This window comes from Manis javanica, chromosome 11 (genome assembly GCF_040802235.1).
Source record: "Manis javanica isolate MJ-LG chromosome 11, MJ_LKY, whole genome shotgun sequence".
Lineage (NCBI taxonomy): Eukaryota > Metazoa > Chordata > Mammalia > Pholidota > Manidae > Manis > Manis javanica.
Genome location: NC_133166.1, coordinates 25,181,707 through 25,202,088, shown reverse-complemented (window position 1 = coordinate 25,202,088; position 20,382 = coordinate 25,181,707). Strand labels below are relative to the sequence as shown.

Genomic DNA, 20,382 nt, shown 5'->3' with positions numbered 1-20,382 from the left:
ACACACAGTTTGTAAGCAGCAACAGAGGCATTCTTTTATCACCAGTTGGTAGTTTTCTTGATTGACATAGAAGTTACAATTGGTCTCTAACCTCAAACCTCAAACAGTGTTTCAGATGGGTTAGTAGTTCAATTAGCAGCCACTCCAAAGTGTCATCATTTTTCTCATTAATCCATCAGCAGATGACTGTTTCTTGCTTCTCAGAGGAATTCTTACCCTTCTTTCACAAATCTGTAGATGATTACCAAACTTTCAATCTTAATTCCAGGTTTACAGAACTTCATATTCTTTACTGCTAAGAATAAATGCCCAACTCATTTGCTTTATCTTCTGAATCAATATTAGCAAAGCACAACTGTTTTTGGTAGGGTCATTTATCAATGGAAAGATATGTATTGCTTAATAATTAGTCTGCAGTCAGATGACCAGTCATTTGGGAAAGGAATAATGTTTACTCTGTACTGCAAAACTTGAGGAATTGTCATTCATGAGGATCTTAAGGAGAGGATGTTGTTATCTTTTTTAGCTCTTGCAATAAAACATCTTCATCATCCTCATCCTCATCACCAAATTAGGAAAAAAAGTGTTAATGTATATGCTACTAGAAAGAGGTAATTTTGATTACTTTGTGGAATTCTGCCCATGAATTTCTGACCACAAACTTGGTAAACCTTTTGTCTCTTTAAAGGATTCCTCGAAATATTCAAATTCGCAGTCATCTACCCTCTACAGTGGAGATTCTGAGTCATTAATCCAAAGAGTTAATCTTTATACCATGTATTCTGAAGAGGTACTGTTGTTTTGACATAAATGTAAAATGTATTTATACACTTGGATATATACATGAGACAAGCTGACTGGTAGCAAATATATAAGTATATAAGTTAAAAGCTTTTAGATTTTGATCTTAATCAGAAAGTGTATAAAATAGAGATAGAAGACTTGGTGATGAACTTTGCCTAGAGAAAATGTGGGTTTGTCATTAGGTTCGTTTGGAATCCTTACTTATATTTTGGAAGCTCAAGATTTGAACAAATCATAAATGGTGTAGTAGACTGGTAATAAAAATAACTCCCAATCCTGAAAGGTAATATGGCACCCAATTCACATATATTGGCCCTTTTTCCAAGTTCCAACTAAAATGCAGTGAAATGTATATCATAAAGGTAAGATTTCACAACAACTTGAAAATAAGGAAAACAGTCAAATGATTGAAAATTTAGAAGTTATTACCATAATATAAGCGAAGCTACATTGTAAATCAAGCTGGCTTAAAATAAAGAAATGATAATCTATGCTTTTTTTCTTTGCAAACTGAAAAATGACTAATATGAATCTAATTAGGGAGTGCATTTTTCCCAAACAATTTATAATCAAAGAGATGGAATTTAAGACAGCAATGGTTGCTTGCATATAAAAATAAATTTCTCATGGATTGTCATAAATCTCTTGAAAGTATGGAAAAAGTCAAGAATCCTCACTATTGCATGTTGATTTGATGCTATTTATTACTCAATAAAATTAATTAATAAATTAGTTAAGATGTTTATTTGTGATAAAAGAAGGTAATGCTCTTAGTTACTCCAAACTTACTTTAAAAATAAAACTCAAGAATTTTTTGCTAGCAATTTGTTAAAATTATACTCATTAAGCAAGGAGTGCATTCTATAAATAATTCATTTTTCATGTGATTCTAAAGTATTAATGAAAAATAAAAAAATTAGAAAATAAAATAGGATAACAAATCCCATTTACAGATATAACACCTGTAGATACAAATGTGTATAAACACATGTTGGAATCATTAACACTCTGATAGAGTATAAAAGTGCACACATCAGGAGATAGAAACACATTCTTCACTCTATTTAACTATATTTGTCCTCTTAAAACAATTAATTAGTTTCACAGTTATTAAACAAACAACATCTTTAACTTAAATTTTTTATAGTTTATTAGGGAAGATTAAAAGTTAGGGAAATGGGAAAATTAGAAAAACACATTTGAAGTAACGATTAGTAGTTGTTTTCTAAATTAATAAAATATAAAATAAAGCAACATATTTTATAAAATAGGATATACAAAGAATACCCACACATATAAAATAACAGAATTTTAAGTACAGAAATAACACTAGATAAATATAAAAATTAAGAAATTAATTTAATAAATATTTAGTGATATTTAAATAATTAGGGAAAATATGAGTTACTTAATAGCAATTTAGGAAATTTAAAGCTAAATCTATATGTAATTTCTTTTTTTCATTAAGTTATCATTGATATACACCCTTATGAACATCTCACAAGAAAAGCACTGTGATTATTATATTCACCCTTATTATTGAGTCCCCCCCATACCCTACTGCAGTTACTGTCTATCAGTGTAGTAAGATGCCACAGAGTCCCTATTTGTCTTCTCTGAGCTACACTGTCTTTTCCGTGACCCCTACACACACCATGTGCACCAATCATGATACTCCACAATCCCCTTCTCCCTTCCTCCTGAGCACCTGCCCTTCCCCACCCCTCCCCTTTAGTAACCACAGGTTCCTTCTTGGAGTCTGTGAGTGTGCTGCTGTTTTGTTCCTTCAGTTTTGCTTCGTTGTTATACTTCACAAATGAGGGAAATCATTTGGCACTTGTCTTTCTCCGCTTGGCTTATTTCACTGAGCATAATACACTCCAGCTCCATACATGTTGTTGCAAATGGTAAGATTTGTTTCTTTCTTATGGGTGAAAAGTATTCCATTGTGTATATGTACCACTTCTTCTTTATCCATTCATTTAAAGATGGACACTTAGGTTGGTTCCATATCTTGGCTATTGTAAATAGTGAGGTGATAAACATAAGTGTGCATATGTCTTTTTGAATATGAGAAGTTGTTTTTTGGTGGTAAGTTCCTAGGAGTGGAGTTCCTGGGTCAAATGGTATTTCTATTTTTAGTTTTTTGATAAACCTCCATATTACTTTCCACAATGGTCGAACTAGTTTACATTCACACCAGCAGCATAGGAGGGTTCTGCTTTCTCTGCATCCTCGCCAGCACTTGTTGTTCTTAATCTTTTCTATGTTGGCTATCCTAACTGGTGTGAGATGATATTTCATTGTGGCTTTAATTTGCATTTCCCTGATAATTAGTGATGTGGAGCATCTTTTCATGTGCCTGTTGGCAATCTGAATTTCTTTGGAGAAGTGTTTGTTCATATCCTCCACCCATTTTGTAATAAGATTATTTGATTTTTGGGTGTTGAGGCATGTGAGTTCTTTATATATTTTGGATGCAATCCCCTTGTCACATATGTCATTTACAAATATGTTCTCCCATACTGTAGGATGCCTTTTAGTTCTGCTAATGGTGTCCTTTGCTGTACAGAAGCTTTTTAGTTTGATGTTGTCCCATGTGTTCATTTTTTATTTTGTTTCTCTTGCCCAAGAAGATGCATTCAGGAAAAAGTTGCTCATGTTTATATTCAAGAGATTATTGCCTATGTTTTCTTCTAAGAGTTTATGGTTTCATGACTTTTCTTCAGGTCTTTGATGCATTCTGAGTTAATTTTTGTGTATGGGGTTAGACGATGATTCAGTTTCATTCACTTGCATGTAGCTGTCCAGTTTTATCAACACCAGTTGTTGAAGAGGCTGTCATTTTCCTATTGTATATCCTTGGCTCCTATATCAGATAATAATTGACCATATATGCTTGGGTTTATATCTCAGCTCTCTAGTCTGTTCCATTGGTCTATGGGTCTGTTCTTGTGCCAGTACCAAATTTTCATGATTACTGTGGCTTTGTAATAGAGCTTGAAGCTGGGAAGCATTATCTCCTCTGCTTTATTCTTCCTTCTCAAAATTGCTTTGGCTATTCAAGGTCTTCTGTTGATCTATATGAATTTTAGAACTATTTGCTCTAGTTTGTTGATGAATACTGTTGGTATTTTGATAGGGATTGCACTGAATCTGTAGATTGCATTAGGCAGGATAGCCATTTTGACAATATTAATTCTTCCTATCCATGAGCACGGGATGTATTTCCTTTTACTGGTATCTTCTTTAATTTCTCTCATGAGTGTCTTGTAGTTTTCCGAGTATAGGTCTTTCACTTCCTTAGTTAGGTTTATACCTATGTATTTTATTCTTTTTGATGCAATTGTGAATGGAATTTATTTCCCGATTTCTCTGTCTGCTAGTTCATCATTACTGTATAGGAATGCCACAGATTTCTGTGCATTAATTTTGTATCCTGCAACTTTTCTGAATTCAGATATTAGATCTAGTAGTTTTGGAGTGTATTCTTTAGGGTTTTTTATGTACAATATCATGTCATCTGCAAACAGTGACTGTTTGACTTCTTCCTTGCCAATCTGGATGCCCTTTATTTCTTTGTGTCATCTGATTCCTGTGGCTAGTATCTCCAGAACTATGTTGAATAGAAGTGGGGAGAGTGGGCATCCTTGCCTAGATACTGATCTTGAAGGAAAAGCTTTCAGCTTCTCACTGTTAAGTATGATGTTGGCTTTGGGTTTGTCATATATGGTCTTTATGATGTTGAGGTAATTGTGCTCTATACTCATTTTTCTGAGAGATTTTAGCATGAGTGGATGTTGCATTTCTTTCAGCATCTATGGAGATGATCATGGGGTTTTTGTCCTTCTTTTTGTTGATGTGGTGAATCATGTTGATGGATTTTCTAATATTGTACCATCCTTGCATCCCTGGAATAAATCCTACTTGATCATGATGGATGAGTTTTTTGGTATATTTTGAACTTGGTTTGCTAATATTTTGTTGAGTATTTTTGCAACTATGTTCATTAGGGATATTAGTCTGTAGTTTTCTTTTTTTTTTTTTGTGGTGTCTTTGCCTGGTTTTGTTAATCGAGTGATGCTGTATTCATAAATGTGTTTGGAAATATTCTCTTCTCTTCTAATTTTTGAAAAACTTTAAGGAAAATGGGTATTAGGTCTTCACTAAATGTTTGATAAAATTCAGCTTTGAAGCCATCTGGTATGGTTATTTTGTTCTTAGGTAGTTTTTGATTACCAGTTCAATTTTATTGCTAGTAATTGGTCTGTTCAGATTTTCTACTTCTTCCTGGGTCAGCTTTGGAAGAAGGTTGTTGTCCATTTCTTCTAGGATATCCAGTTTTTTAGCATATAATTTTTCATAGTACTCTTTCATAATTGTTTATATTTCTGTGGTGTCCATAGTGATTTTTCCTTTCTCATTTATGATTCTGTTTATATGTGTAGACTCTCTTTTTTTCTTGATAAGTCAGACTAAGGGTTTATCTATTTTGTTTATTTTCTTGAGGTACCAGCTCCTGCTTTCATTGATTCTTTCTACTGTTTTATTCTTCTCGATTTTATTTATTTCTGCTCTAATCTTTATTATGTCCCTCCTTCTACTGACTTTGTGCCTCATTTGTTCTTCTTTTTCTAGTTTTGTTAATTGTGAATTTAGACTGTTCATATGGGATTATTCTTCTTTCCTGAGGTAGAGTTGTATTGCAATATACTTCCCTATTAACATGGCCTTTGCTGCATCCCACAGATTTTGTGGTGTCAAATTATTGTTGTCATTTGTCTCCATATATTGCCTGATCACTGTTTTTATTTGGTCATTGATCCATTGATTATTTAGGAGCATGTTATTAAGCCTTCATGTGTTTGTGAGCTTTTTTTCTTCATTGTGTAATTTATTTCTAGTTTCATACCTTTGTGGTCTGAGAAACTGGTTGGTAAAATTTCAATCTTTTTAAATTTACTGAGGCTTTTTTATGGCCTAGTATATGATCTATTCTTGATAATGTTCCATGTGTACTTGAGAAGAATGTGTATCCTATTGCTGTTGAGTGGAGAGTTCTATAGATGTCTGTTATGTCCATCTGTTCTAATACAATGTTTAGTGCATCTCTTTCTTTATTTATTTTCTGTCTGGTTGATCTGTCCTTTGGAGTGAGTGGTGTGTTGAAGTCTCCCAGAATGAATGCATTGCATTCTATTTTCCCCTTTAATTCTGTTAGTATTTGTTTAGCATATGTAGGTGATCCTATGTTGGGTGCATAGATATTTATAATAGTCATATATCCTCTTGGTGGACTGACCCCTTTATTATTATGTAATGTCCTTCTTTGTCTCTTGTTCCTTTTTTGCATTCAAGTCAATTTTTTCTGAAACAAGTACTGCAAGTCCTTCTATTTTCTCCCTATTGAATGAAATATCTTTTTCCATCCCTTTACTTTCAGTCTGTTTATATGTTTGGGTTTGAAGTGAGTCTCATTTTGGCAACATATAGATGTTTTTTTTTTTTTATCCATTCATTGACTCTGTCTTTTGATTGGTGTATTCACACTATTTTCTTCTAGGGTGATTATTGATAGGTATGCACTTATTGCCATTGCAGGCTTTAGACTCATTATTACCAAAGGTTCAAGGGTAATTCCCTTACCATCTAACAGTCTAATTTAACTCACTTAATATGGTATTACAAACACAACCTAAAGTTCTTTTCTTTCCTCCTTTTTTTTCCTCCTCCATTCTTTATATGTTAGGTATCATATTCTGTACTCTTTGTCTATCCCTTGATTGACCTTGGAGGTAGTTCATTTGATTTTGCATCTGCTTAGTAACTAATTGTTATACTTTCTTTACTGTGGTTTTATTTCCCCTGGTGACAGGTATTTAGTCTTAGGAAAATTCCATCTATATCAGTCCCTCCAAATTACACTGTACAGGTAGGTGGTTTGTGGGAGGTAAATTCTCTCAGCTTTTACTTATCTGAAAATTGTTTAATCCTTCCTTCATATTTAAATGATAATCGTGCTGGATACAGTATCCTTGGTTCTAGGCCCTTCTGTTTCGTTGCATTAAATACATCATGCCACTCCCTTCTTGCCTGTAAGGTTTCTGCTGAGAAGTCTGATGACAGCCTGATGATTTTTCCATTGTATGTGATCTTTTTTCTCTCTCTGTCTGCTTTTAAAAGTTTATCCTTATCCTTGATCTTTGCCATTTTAATTATTATATGTCTTGGTGTTGTCTTCCTTGAGTCTCTTGTGTTGGTAGGTCTGTGCACCTCCATGGCCTGAGGGACCATCTCCTCCCCCAGACTGGGGAAGTTTTCACCAATTACTTCCTCAAAGACACTTTCTATCCCTTTTTCTCTTTCTTCTTCTTCTGATACCCCTACAATGCTAATATTCTTCCATTTGGATTGGTCACACAGTTCTCTCAATATTCTTTCATTCTTAGGGATTCTTTTGTCTCTCTATGCCTCAGTTTCTTTGTATTCCTCTTTTCTAATTTTTATTCTATGTACCCTCTCTCCTACTATATCTTACCTGCTTTTAAATCCCTCCAGTGTATGTTTCATTTCAGGTATGGAATTTCTTAATGATTGAATCTACATCCTAAATTCATCCTTGAGTTCCTGAATATCTTTCTGTACTCCATGAGCATGTTTTTATTTTTATTGTGAACTCTTTTCCAGGAAGATTGGTGAATTCAGCTTCACTTGGTCATTTTTTTGGTGATTTTGAGATTTTGGTTTGAACCAGTTTCCTTTGATGCTTCATATTTGTATGTGGCTCCCTCTAATGCCCAGAACCTTTAGTCTCTGGAGCTGCTCAGCTCCTGGAGTGATATCAGAGGTAGCAGGGCAGCAGCACTGGTGCCTGGGGGGAGGAAAAATCTGTTTACTGCTTCCCAGCTGCAGTGCCTGTCTCCGCTGTTGGAACCAGTGGGCTGAGCACAGAGGTGTAAGCCTCTGCGCTTTGCTTTTGTAGCTGCCATATGTGGGGCCTCCCTCTGGGTGGCCTGACACCAGGGCAGGGACTGCTGGTTTGCAAGCTGGTGCTGGCAGGCCAGGAGGAATGTGCAGCAGGTGGCATATCACAGTGGAGTGCCTCGGAGCTGAGTAGCCATCCAGGGGTGTGGAGCATCTGAAGCTCCTGAAAGATCCCTACATGCTGGGCAGAGCATGCCCAGACAACTTTGTCCACCTATCCCTTTTCTTGAGTGGCAAGCTCTCTGCAAACCCATCCTCTTCAGCAGCCCTCTCACTGCTAGGAAGCCTCTCAGAACACCTGCCTTTCCTTTGTCCCAGAACAGCCAGATGTGGATTCCTGTCCTCCATGAGTGGCTGGAATCTCAGTCTCTCAAAGTATTCCACCTGTCTTAGCTTTCCAACCCCACTAATCTCCAGAGCACCATGCAATGTAGGTTTGTGCTCCCAAAGCAAATCTCTAGGGCTAGGTGTTCAGCTTTTGTAGGCTTCCACCCCTTCCCTGCTATGTTTCTCTTCCACCCACTGGTGAGCTGGTGTGGAGGAAGATCTTGGGTCCCACCAGATCAAGGCTTTGGTATGTTACCCTTTATTATGAGGTCTGCTCTGTTCTGCAGGTGTATGCAGTCTGGCACAGCCTTCCTTCATGTTTATCTTTTAGGATTAATTGTATTAGCTATATTTTCGTATTATATGTGGTTTTGGAAGGAGTTCCCTGTCCCATCTCTCACACCATCATCTTTAATCTCTCTTTCCTATACCTAATTTCTTAACCCAAATACAAATATTACATATTACAAAATAATCTGTTGCTAGACCAATTTTATGTATATTAAAACAAAACTGTAAAATTAAGGAAAAACTGTTCTTTAAAAAAACAAAGGTTTTGGAATAAGCTAAACCTTCCAAAGATGGACAAGAAATGAACATTGTAAATTGAGGATCAATACATTGACACACACTTTGGCAAGGCATGCTTGTAAGTCAATATGACCAAAAGAAAAATAAAACAATAGAAACAAGACACAGAATTTTAATAGCCAGTACTTAGAAAATAAATTTAAATGGTTAATAAATATTAAAACATGTTCAAATTCATTTAAAATTAAATAACCACAACATTTAAAATAATAGGTCAAATACAATTTCATATTTGGTACACAATTGGAAAAATTAAATATGAATTTTAGGATCCAGTGTGTTTGAGTGTATAAGATGCTATAGGGACTCATATGTGATTTAATTATGGATGTAAGTTTGTAAAAGATTTTTGGAGGTAAATACATCAGTCTTATGCATCATGCATGTTAATATTGAAATTCTTATATGTTGGAGAATTCTTAAAATATAACATAAACTTCTTTTATACCTTATAAGGTTTATAAGGTATAAACTTCTATACCTTTGGGGTTGTTTATAAAATAAAATTTATAAAATAAAATTAAAATGTATCTTGATTTTTAAAGTTGTGTCCTGAGAGACATTTAACATTATTTCCCAAAATTTTAATAAGATGTTTGAATTAGATAAACTCTAAAGTTCACTTTTTTATTCTAAATCTATTCTGTGTTTCTCTGATAAATGTAATGATAAGAAGAAGTTAGAATGTGTCTTTAGTAAGTTTGAGGAATACTTCCAAACATCACTAAATCTTAGCTGATTAGTTTTAAGATTAATCATTCCCAACAGGGTTTCTCAAGAAAGTAAGCTAAACATGAGGTTCAGGAAATAAGGGTGAACAGAGGGCTGTCCTTATCTCTGAGCTCTACAATATCCAACATTTTATTTGTAGCAAAATGAATACTAGTCAAAAGAAATAGCTTTGAAAATTGAGGCAAGATTTTCTGTCATGGTAAACATCACAGAGTATTTATATCTGGTTAACTGGGTATGCCATTTGCTGCAAACTTTAATCCCTGTTTTTAATTTGCTTAAACATGTCTATGTGAGCTAAATGCAGCAAGCTGGCTGTAGCCTAAACTTCTGTCACTAAAAGAAGAAAAATACTAGCTCTCTATGGTTTGCCACATAATTTTGTAGAATTACATGATGACTTAGTGAAACCAAGCCCATATTTAATTATGAGCAAGACAAATTTCTTTCAAAGTGCTAATAGTCACAAAACATCTTAATTTCTGTCAATCCCTAACACATCCATATCATTTATTCAAAATAATGCTACTGCCATGAGCAAAAAGCTAGGCTATTACATTTATTTTAAAATCAAATTATTAATAAGGCCCAGAGATCTGTAACTTTCACTTCAGGAAACGTTTGCATTGTCCCCAGGAGGGATAACTACCCCTGGATAGGTGTACAAGAGGACATGGAATTGATTGTTGTGGAGAATATGAAAAAGAATTGTTTTTAGGAATTTTAAAGGTCATTTGAAGTTAATGACCCTGGCTCACAAATGGAAAAGAGTAAGAATAAGAAAGGGAAAGAAAAGATGAGCTGTGTGTATTTTTTAAAAATATGATGCAATTAATGTTTTATCATATTAAAAGGTGGAAGAAAGGGATAGGCTAGACATCACTCAGAATCAAAGGGGAAAAGGTGGTGAGTGTCCAAAATATAGATACAGGGGCCACTAATCTAAATTCTGGGAGATTAGGCTGAAAGTAGTCCAGAAAATAGGTTTAATGGGTTTAATTCTAAGGGAAAAGTGAAAAAAATACTCAAAGCATGGTAAAATCTTCAGTGTTAAAAAAACAGGCACAATTTGAATGACTTTGCATCAAATGGAAGATATTTTTTTCAACCAGACAGTTAACAGATGTGATCAATTAGAAGAAGTTACTGGAAGAATTTACCAAAAAACTTTATCAGTAAGTTTTAGGTTAGAATATCTAAGAAACACCTGCAAGTCAGTAGGAGAAACTCAAAAGCAACAATAAAAATAATCAATGCATTAAATCAAATCAACTACTTTACATAGGAAAAGATCAGTGACATAGAAGTGACTCTCCAGCACATGCACAGATGTATTAGTAATCAGAGAAATGCAGTATCTGAAATATATGGATATTTGATGTATCATTTAATTTCCGTATTAGACCAGAAAATATAAAGAGCTAAAAATCTAGAGATACAAGAAATATGATAACTTATGAACTATTTATAAGAGAATACATCTGAGCCTGTGACTATATATGAGCACATGTGAATATGCTGAGAACTACAAAGTAACTGGACATAGGAAAATTGTCACAGTAAAGGGCACAAAGGCAAATAATAATCAAATGGAGATCTAGAACTAGCCTGAACTTTAGACCTTGGTAGCCTTATTACTTCCTGAGCCCTACATTAATTGTCAGACTGTGTGTTTACATTAAATTCATTTGCACTTCTTGGTTTTCTTATGGGCTAAACATTTGATTACCAGTCCAGTAACACAGGGTCCTATGGATCTGTATCTAGAGACCATATTTCCCAAAACAAAGAGATGAGCTCTATTCACAGAGAAACTCTGGGGTGTTAACAGCATTATATGTCTGCCCTGGTGTTAATATGTGTGTGCATAGTCCTGGCCCAGTTTTATTTTCCCTCCATCTTTATATCTCCTACAATCAGGGGATTTCTAGGTCTTCCAAAACCTGATGAGACTCCTGAGTATTATAATATCCCATTACACAGCAACCATGGCTACCAACTTGTCCACAGAGGCCTCGGTGCCCCCAAAGCTATCACTGTCATACATTTTAACTATACCAAGGTAAGCAGCTTTGTCTGGACACTGCGATGGAAAGCCATCAATTGAAGATTTGGAAAGGGCAACAATGAATATTATATGAGGTACTATTTCATATAAAGCAGATAGAAGTCAAGTTGAGAGGAAGATTTTTAGTAGAGAAATCATAATACATGGTTTTAAGAAATATTGGTGTTTGAGTAATGTGAATGGGTACTAGAGAATGGGTACTAGAGAATAGAGAGTTCACAAAATACCCTCAGAAGTTGAAAGAGTACTGATTCAGTATCTTTCTTTTTATGCAAAGGTCTAAGAAGTTCCTATTATAGAGTGGTTTCTGGTTATGTAACTCATGGAGTGTTGAAAGAACACATTCTAAGAAAGAAGTAGGATAAAGTCCACAATAAAAATGATGGTGGAGATATAGACGTGGAGGGTCAGAAGCTTGAGTTGCAGGATGAAAATCTGTGAAATACTTAAGACTGTAATAGATACGCAAGAATGCCCAGTATTCACTCAGAATTTATCGAGACCCTGCTGGGCTTCAGTATCTTCTTTTTTAGGACTCTCACAGACTCAATAAGGTGAACATGAAAATAAATACAAACATTAAGTAACATAGAGGTATTTTCAGTAGTTTTTAGGCAATGACCTACTTTGCAATAGCAGTTGCACTTATCTGTAGGGGCAATAAAGTAACATTAAATTGCTAGGGAATTTTGAATTTCCTTTCAAGAAATATGTGTAATATGGGCTGAGATAACTGGAAAGTAGCAAAACATTAGTGAGTTTGTTTTAAAGTCAGTGCAATTAACTAGGAGAAAGGATGCAGTGGTAAGGGAGAATTTTAAGAAGACACGGGTTATTGATATTGAAAATCTGTCTAAAAGCAGACTATTAGTTTAAATCATACATAAGTGGATAATTTACTATGGAGATGGTGAAGGATTTTTTCTTTTATGTCTTTGGATGGAAGTGATAAGTATAATTTAAGAATGTTTGCAAGTGGAGGAGGAATTTTCAGGGAATTTATAATTCTTCAGAATTTTCCCTTCTAGCAGCAATATCTAATCTTACATATAGACAAGATGGTTAAGTGCAGGTTAATTGAATTTATTAATAACTAGCATTTGTTGAGAGTTCACTTTAACATTGAGAGTCCAGTCAATTTTCTAAATGGAAAGTCTTTTTGATATTAATATATTCTTATCTACATGAATATCATTATTTAATCTGTATAGAAACCATTAGAATGAGTACTCATTATTATTTAATCATATTTATAAAGCGGTCACATGATTTTATGAGATAGGAATCAAACACTTATGAAGTAGTATGGCCAGAATTTCTACCTAGAGAATGTTATTCGTTGGGTATTGTTTCTCATAGTAATTGCTAGCACTTATGAGGTGCTTTCCATGTAGGTGGCTGACTAAACATTTCACATAGCCTGAGTTACATAATTCTCAAAACACAATAAAGTGAACACAATATGAGCACAAATGAAACACAATAAAATAAAAATTTATTACCCTCATTTTAGAGTTAGGAAAATTGAGATGTAATTTAAGTGATACTAATCTTTATGGCTACATGATTTCCTCCAGTGGTGTTCAACATCCCAAATGCAGAAGCAACAGTGCTGGGTGTCGGTGAGTTGCAAAATTGATGAGAAAGAAAGCAAATGGAGTAAGATAACTGGATGTGCTGATGAGTAAACATTTGAAGTGATGTTTCACAAATTCTGTTTATCTGGAGAGGAGGAATTTGTGTTAGGTGCTACAGTGTGGGAGTAGAATAGGAGGCTGTACCCATGGCACAATCTTTTGGAATTTAGGTATTTAGAGAAGACACAGTTATAGAAGACGGTAAATATATGAGTGATGATGAATAATGTAGTGAAATTCATCACTGCAGTTAGGAAAGTGGGAATACTGAATGGCCAATGGTAGGAAAGTTTCATCTATATGTATTTCAAGCCATCTATTACGAATAATGCATGTGGAATTATAAAATACAGCCATATGTCAAAGTCTTCAGTGACTATGGGTGTGAGATATGGCTATTTTTAGATGATGAAGAGTGTTTTATTATATTTGGTTTTGAAGGTATACTGAAATGAAAAACAGCAGTGCAAGGGGTAAACCTCATGAACACATTCTAGATTACAGCAGTCTAAGTGAAGGATATGTTTAAGAAAAATAGCTTGTTCTTTGCCCTTTGTCTTCTTTCTTTCTTTTTCTTTTTAAGAAAGGCGAATGGGATATAGTTTTGCAGGACGAAGCTAAAGCAGTAGACATGAGTTAAGTTTTCTTTCTATGTCTTTTTTGTTGGTTAGAAAAATAAATAGATTTTTTTAAAAATATAGCTAAGTTTTCTTCAAGCCTCAAACAACTAAGCAGCTGAAAATATAGATATGAAATACATAAATAGTTGCTCTTTTCTATTTTGAGATACTTGACTTATTCGTTGAATAGTAGCAGAATTTGAAGAACAATAGCTTCCAGAAAGAAATAACACAAAATGCAGGATGACATATATATTAACATGTTCACTTAGGAACAGAAAAAAGGTGGTTTCAGATTTATGTCTGCCATTGAAAAATGTAGTCATGGAATGCTATTCTTAAAGTCTTAAAATAATTCTATCTGAACCCATTCAGGATTCAGCAAAGAAACATCCTGTGGAGGTTATGTTACTCCTGCACATTGTGCTGCTTCATAGAAGGAACTGAAGTGTTGAAGAGAATTAAAGATAACTTACTATCTTTGACTAGCCTGGAGGATGCATGAATTTGTGGATGAAGGGATATTTAGGAAGCCTAGAACCAATGCTTTGCCCATTTACCAACATAGAATATAAGATGCTCTCATGATTCAAAGCAACCTTTACTCTGTCATAAAGTGATATTATCTGGCATAAAGAATGTCTCAGTTAACATAATCATTGACAGTTCAGTTTAGTTTCTTTCACTATATCAAAAGTAAGGGAAGTTTTAGGGACATAAAGTCCTTAAGATTTAGTGTTTTATTAATTATAGGAAGTAAATGAATAATTACTGAAAGGTGTAATACGTGTGCTCATTGATGTGTGAAAAACATGTCTGAGTATTACTAAGGAGAGGTCATTATTGTTTGAAGTGGACAATAAAGACTTTAGAGGATTAGAGAATGTTCATCAGGGATTAAAAAGGTAAGTACAAGTTTATTAAGCAGACAAGGGAAAAAACCCAGTCAAATCCAAGGGTAGAGTAGATTTAAAGTTATAGAAAAGTAAAACTATGTAGTATCCTAGAACTTTTAGAAAGTCTGGAACACACTGAGGGGAAGTAGTGGCAAGATTGGGGGCTTGAGAGAGATGGGCAAAGGTTAGAGGGTGAATTAGCATATTTTTAAATAAGAGGGTGCTTTTAATAATATCATGTTAAGTAAGCTAAACCATATTTGACTTTTGAAAGATAGCTCATGATGTAAGAAGAGGGACTTCATGAGGAAAAACCAGAAACCAGAGAAATTATTAGGAGGCTATACCCAGACTATGCTAGAGTCAATGAATATCATAGCAAAAGGAGATGGAGGTGGATGAGATACGCTATATTTGGTGGATACTAAATAATTAACCCAGCAAGATTTAATGGCTGCTTGGCTGTACTATTAAGGTTAGATTTTTGGTCTAAATGACTGTGACTGCTGTTGTCAGCAAATGAGATACAATCAGATGGTAGAGAGCTTTGAAAGAAAAATTGTGAGTATTCTATGGGATATATTTGAGATTATTTAAAACATTGTAAAAGCATATATATTTGATTCATAACAGATAGTGTAGAAAGCACCTAATCCCTGAAAAGGCAGAATGCAGGCAAAGGCCTCTGCTAACTCAAAGCGCACATGGCAGAAGGAACATTGTATCTTTAAGTTTCAGAAGCAGATATGACAAAACAGGAAGCTAGGAGGGTGTAGGTAGGCTTTCTGACTTCCTAGCTCTTCAGCTGCTGAATATACAGTAAGGAATGACCTTATTGATTTCATTTAAAATAGGCATAAGAGAAGAGTCTCTAGAGGGTCTTGCTCTTGGGGTTCTTAGCAATTCCATGTTATACATTCTAGTGCCTGAAAGGAGACTGACTTGTCTCAAGCAAAACTACTTGACATCTTTCTCTTAGCATTAGCTTGTAAGTAAATCTATTGAGGACTAAAGACATGCAATTGCTGCTAAGTATGAATGTATCTCACAGCAATGAAGTGTATTTTTTATTCCAAGTAATTTCCCTAGCTAGAAGTCATGCTTATATTTCTAGGTGCCTTATTTTGCTTGGGGCCTACCTAGTTCTCCACCAGTCTCTTGAAATTTTAGTTCTCCCAAAAGGAGAAAGTATGGAACATGGACAAACCTAGAAAGGTATTAAGTATTCTTTTCAATAATCTTAAAAACCTTTCATATTTTAAACATTGAATACTCCTAGCTTTTTGCCCGAAGTTCTTATATCTAATGTGATATATATACTAATATATACTGTCTCATGTAGGAATTGCCTAACTCTGTGTCTCTGTATTCTGGATAAGGCTTAAATTCTGAAATCTTCTGAAATATTTTTAATGACTAATTCTAATGTGAATTCCTACTCTCTTGAAAGGAAACACCTCAAATACTTACTCACATAGGTCCAAAGTAGTACATGTTTACTAGAAGAATGCACATATCATAACCAGTTTTTCCCTACGCAGATAGTATTTGTACATTCAAAAAAGCATTGTCAATAGGAGTATTTATTATTATGTATTGAAATTTCATATCAATGGAATTCAGAAGGAGGAATCTAGATACTGGAAACAGCTAGAAATTTTAATTTTTAATTTTTAATTTTTAAAAAGTCACGTTATGAAGATTCCATGAATCTTCATTCATGGAGAAAGTGCCCATTCCAGAATTATGATACTAGGAGGAAATTGGATGCTCAGAAGGTACAAGGGCAGTTATCAGAAAAAAAATGGATTTATATTATTCCATTAACTGCAAATGTGTGTTTACAGCAATGTTTTATAATCAGAAAGAATATTTTCCAAAAAAATGTGGGGGGAAGCAGGTAATTTATTTGCAACTTTTTTCTATCACTTAAAATGCTAAATTAGTTTCCATGTAAATCTTTAAAAAGCAAATTATGTATGATGACTTCATAGGATGCTGAATAAAGTTAATTTTTCACAGATGGCTCAGAAATGAAAGTTCATCCTTATGACTTGAAACATAACATATGCTTAATAAAACTGGATGGATTGATGAATGCAATCATATGGGTAATTTTCTTTGAAGCACATAGAAATGCCAAGTTGTGGAGACATAACCATTGCAAAAAAAACTGTATCTGGAGAATATGTGTTAAAATTCTAATGGCTGACTAACATTGTTCTACTGTTTTCAGCTGGTATTCCTCACTATAAAGATACGCTTTTAATATCCTGTCCTAATTATCTCTAATACATTTGCTGATATACAAATACATTAACCACGAGTGAGGATAGGGGTTTATCGTTTTTAGTGTTCACAAAAATTTTGATTTTATTTAAGCCTCTTGGGTTTCTTAGTCTGCGTTTTTGATGATTTGTCTGTGAACTAGTATATTGTTAAAATTACAATTGCCATTTGTATAACTTGCTAATTATTGTGCAACACATGTATGCATATGAATGCATGTGTGAGTATGTGTGTGTATTTCTGCATGTGTTCCACACTTGATTAAGAACAGTGGCCTTTGTCTTTCACAAGACTGTCTATATTACAAATCAAGGTCCTAGGTACAAAGAAGCAAAAATTTTATCACTACCATTGAATTTAGTAGATAATAAAAATGAAAGAATAGGAAAGAACAAAACTGCACAGGAAAGATAAAATTTTAAAAGAACTTAATTCAATCTTCTTATCTGCAGATGAAGATATTGGGGTTCATAATGGTTAAGTGATTTACCAAAGGGCTTACAGAAGTTTCAGAGAAGAGCCAGATCTTTAGATAGGATATTTTAGAGTATGTCTGAAATCTCCATATATAAGACCATGGAGGAATCATTCCGTCATCCTGCTTTCCTCTCTTAGGTGATTTGACTGGCTACTTTGGAGCTGATCATGCAAACCCTACAGTTTTAACATGGCAGACAATGCCACACATCACTACATCTCATCTTTCTTCCTGGTTGGTATTCCTGGTTTACAAGATTTTCACTGCTGGATGGGGATCCCCGTCTGCCTCCTCTATGCACTCACCTTGCTGGGGAACAGCATAATCATTGTTACCATCAAACTGGAGTCCAGCCTCCACCAGCCTATGTATTTCTTCCTTTGCATGCTGGCAGTGAATGACGTGGCTCTTGCTTCTTCCACAGCCCCCAGGATGCTTGGCATTTTCTGGTTGGATACTCACAGGTTTGATTTTAATGCCTGCCTTGCACAGTTGTATTTTATCCACACATTTTGCATAATTGAGTCAGCCCTCCTAGTTGCCATGGCCTTTGACCGCTATGTAGCTATTTGCATCCCACTGCGTTATACAACCATCCTGACAACACCTCAGGTCATTAAAATGGGTCTAGCTGGTATGTCCCGAGCTACTCTTCTGGTTTTGCCAGGGCCTCTTCTCATTAAAAGGCTACCATATTATACTAAATACATCATCAGTCATGCCTATTGTGAGCACATGGCTGTGGTGAAGTTGGCCAGTGCCAACACCAATGTTAACAGAGCATATGGAATCTCTGTAGCTCTTTCAGTGATGGTGTTGGACCTAGGGCTCATAGCCACATCCTATATCAAAATCCTCCAGGCAGTCTTCCGGCTCTCTTCCAGGAATGCCCGCTCTAAAGCACTGGGCACCTGTGCTGCCCATGTCTGCACTATACTTGTCTCCTACACACCTGCCCTGTTTAGTTTCCTAACTCATCGCATTGGCAAGAGGGTACCTCCAAGTGTCCACATAATTTTTGCAAGTTTGTACCTTCTGGTGCCTCCTGTAGTCAACCCCCTGGTGTATGGTGTCAAGACTAAGCAGATTCGTGACCGGGTGATTGGTCTCTTTTACCCAAACAAGAAAATTTCTGAGAACTAAAATGTGTAAATGCCTGCCAAAGTGTAACATGATTACAAAAGGTCACAGTTACATTGATGAATAACTGAAGTCTAGTTTCCAGCTGTTGTTTATTGGGTCTTCTGTGCCTTGTTGCAAGAATGATGCTATGCATTTATATTTTTTTAATGTACTTGTTATCAACTTATGTTTTTAGTTTATATTTATTTGAAATTAAAACATACCAGAATATTATCTAAGAGTGCCATATGGCAAACATTTAATATATTTCATTAATTATATTGTATTATTTTCAATATAATTTAATATTCAATTATTTCAAAATTCATTTTCACCATATGTCGAAATCTGAAATAAATAAATACTGTAAGAATATCAAAACTCTCAGTTCATTTGGAAAGGTTGATTTTTGATATGGAAAATAACATCTTTCCCTGGATCACAGCATAATACAGAATATGTGGTGACTTATGTCAACATCATAACCAAGAAAAGTTTCTTTTAATCAAAATAAAATTTACCAAAACACTGAGATTCCAATCGGTTCCTGACATGGCCATACAATTTGCCTAATTTAATGTTAGCACATGGCATTATAGTTAAAGAATATATTCATTTTGCACTCAAGTCGTTAACAGGGCCTGAGGCCTATATATTTCATTGCACAGAACATTCACAATCGTTTCCAGGATGTATATAATTTTACCTAGATAAAGCAACATTTCACAGTGGTTAAGAGAGCAGTTTCGTTGGCCAGAATACTGGGGTTTAAAATCTAGCACCGCTTCTTGTTAGTTGAGTGTATTTGGACATGTTCTTAAAATGTTGAGGATCTCAGTTCTCTCATCTAAAACTAAGGCATTATAAAGATCTAATTCAGAACATTAATACAATGATTAAATAATTTGGTACAAAATATCCTTAGAATAACTTGTGGAACTTAGTATGTACTATATGTGAGTTATGTATGTATGTATGTATTTATTTATTTATTTATTTATTTCTCCTGACATTTATTTTGTCTAAAATGTTATATATACTTAAGATATACAACATGATGTTTAGATATAAATATGCATAGAAATAAATAATAAAGTGATTAGTACAGTTAACATATTCATCCCCCCCAGTTACATTATCTTCCCAAATAGTTACTTTCTATGTATTTGTGATAAGAACACCTTATATCTACTCGTCTAGCAAATTTCCAGTATATAATTCATCATGATTTGGTGAATTTTTTATTATAATACTAAATATTAAATATTAATATATCATTAAATACTAAATATTATTATTATTTTACAATAATCATTCCATACATCAGATCTCTAGGCTTATTCATTTGTCATAACTGCAATCTAGTACCCTTTGACCAACATTTCCCAACCCCCCCTTTGCCTAACCTCTGGAACCACCATTCCACTCTCTGCTTCTATGCGTTACGACTTTTCTTGATTCCGCATAAGTGAGATCATGTGGTATTTTGTGTGTGTGTGTCTGGCTTACTTCATGTAGCATAATGTCCTCCAGATTCATGCAGGTTGTTGCAAATAGCAGAAGCTCCTTGTGTTTAAAGGTCAAATAATATCCCATTTGTGTGTGTGTGTGTGTATATGGCACATCTTCCTTATCTATTCATCCGATGATGGACACTTGGTTGTTTCCATACCTTGGCTATTATAAACAATCCTGCTGTGAACATGGGGGTGCACATATCTCTTCAAAACAGTGACTTCATGTCTTTCAGATATATACCCAGAAGAGGGGTTGCTGCATCATAAGGTAGTTCTATTTTTAACTTTTTTAAAGGAACATCCCTGCTTTTTGCCAT

At 34.6% G+C, this 20,382-nt stretch overlaps 1 protein-coding gene across 1 annotated transcript; it reads left to right on the top strand.

Moving 5' to 3' along the window:
- Positions 1-17,615: 17,615 nt before the first annotated feature.
- On the top strand, positions 17,616-18,569 carry LOC118968837 (olfactory receptor 52P1-like). Its single transcript, XM_037001002.2, has one exon. It carries the CDS (start codon positions 17,616-17,618, stop codon positions 18,567-18,569), a length of 954 nt encoding a protein of 317 aa, XP_036856897.2.
- Positions 18,570-20,382: the final 1,813 nt, after the last annotated feature.

What these genes read in the sequence shown, in the direction of transcription:
- LOC118968837 (XM_037001002.2), top strand. Translation starts at nt 17,616, where the DNA reads ATGGCAGACAATGCCACACATCACTACATCTCATCTTTCTTCCTGGTT.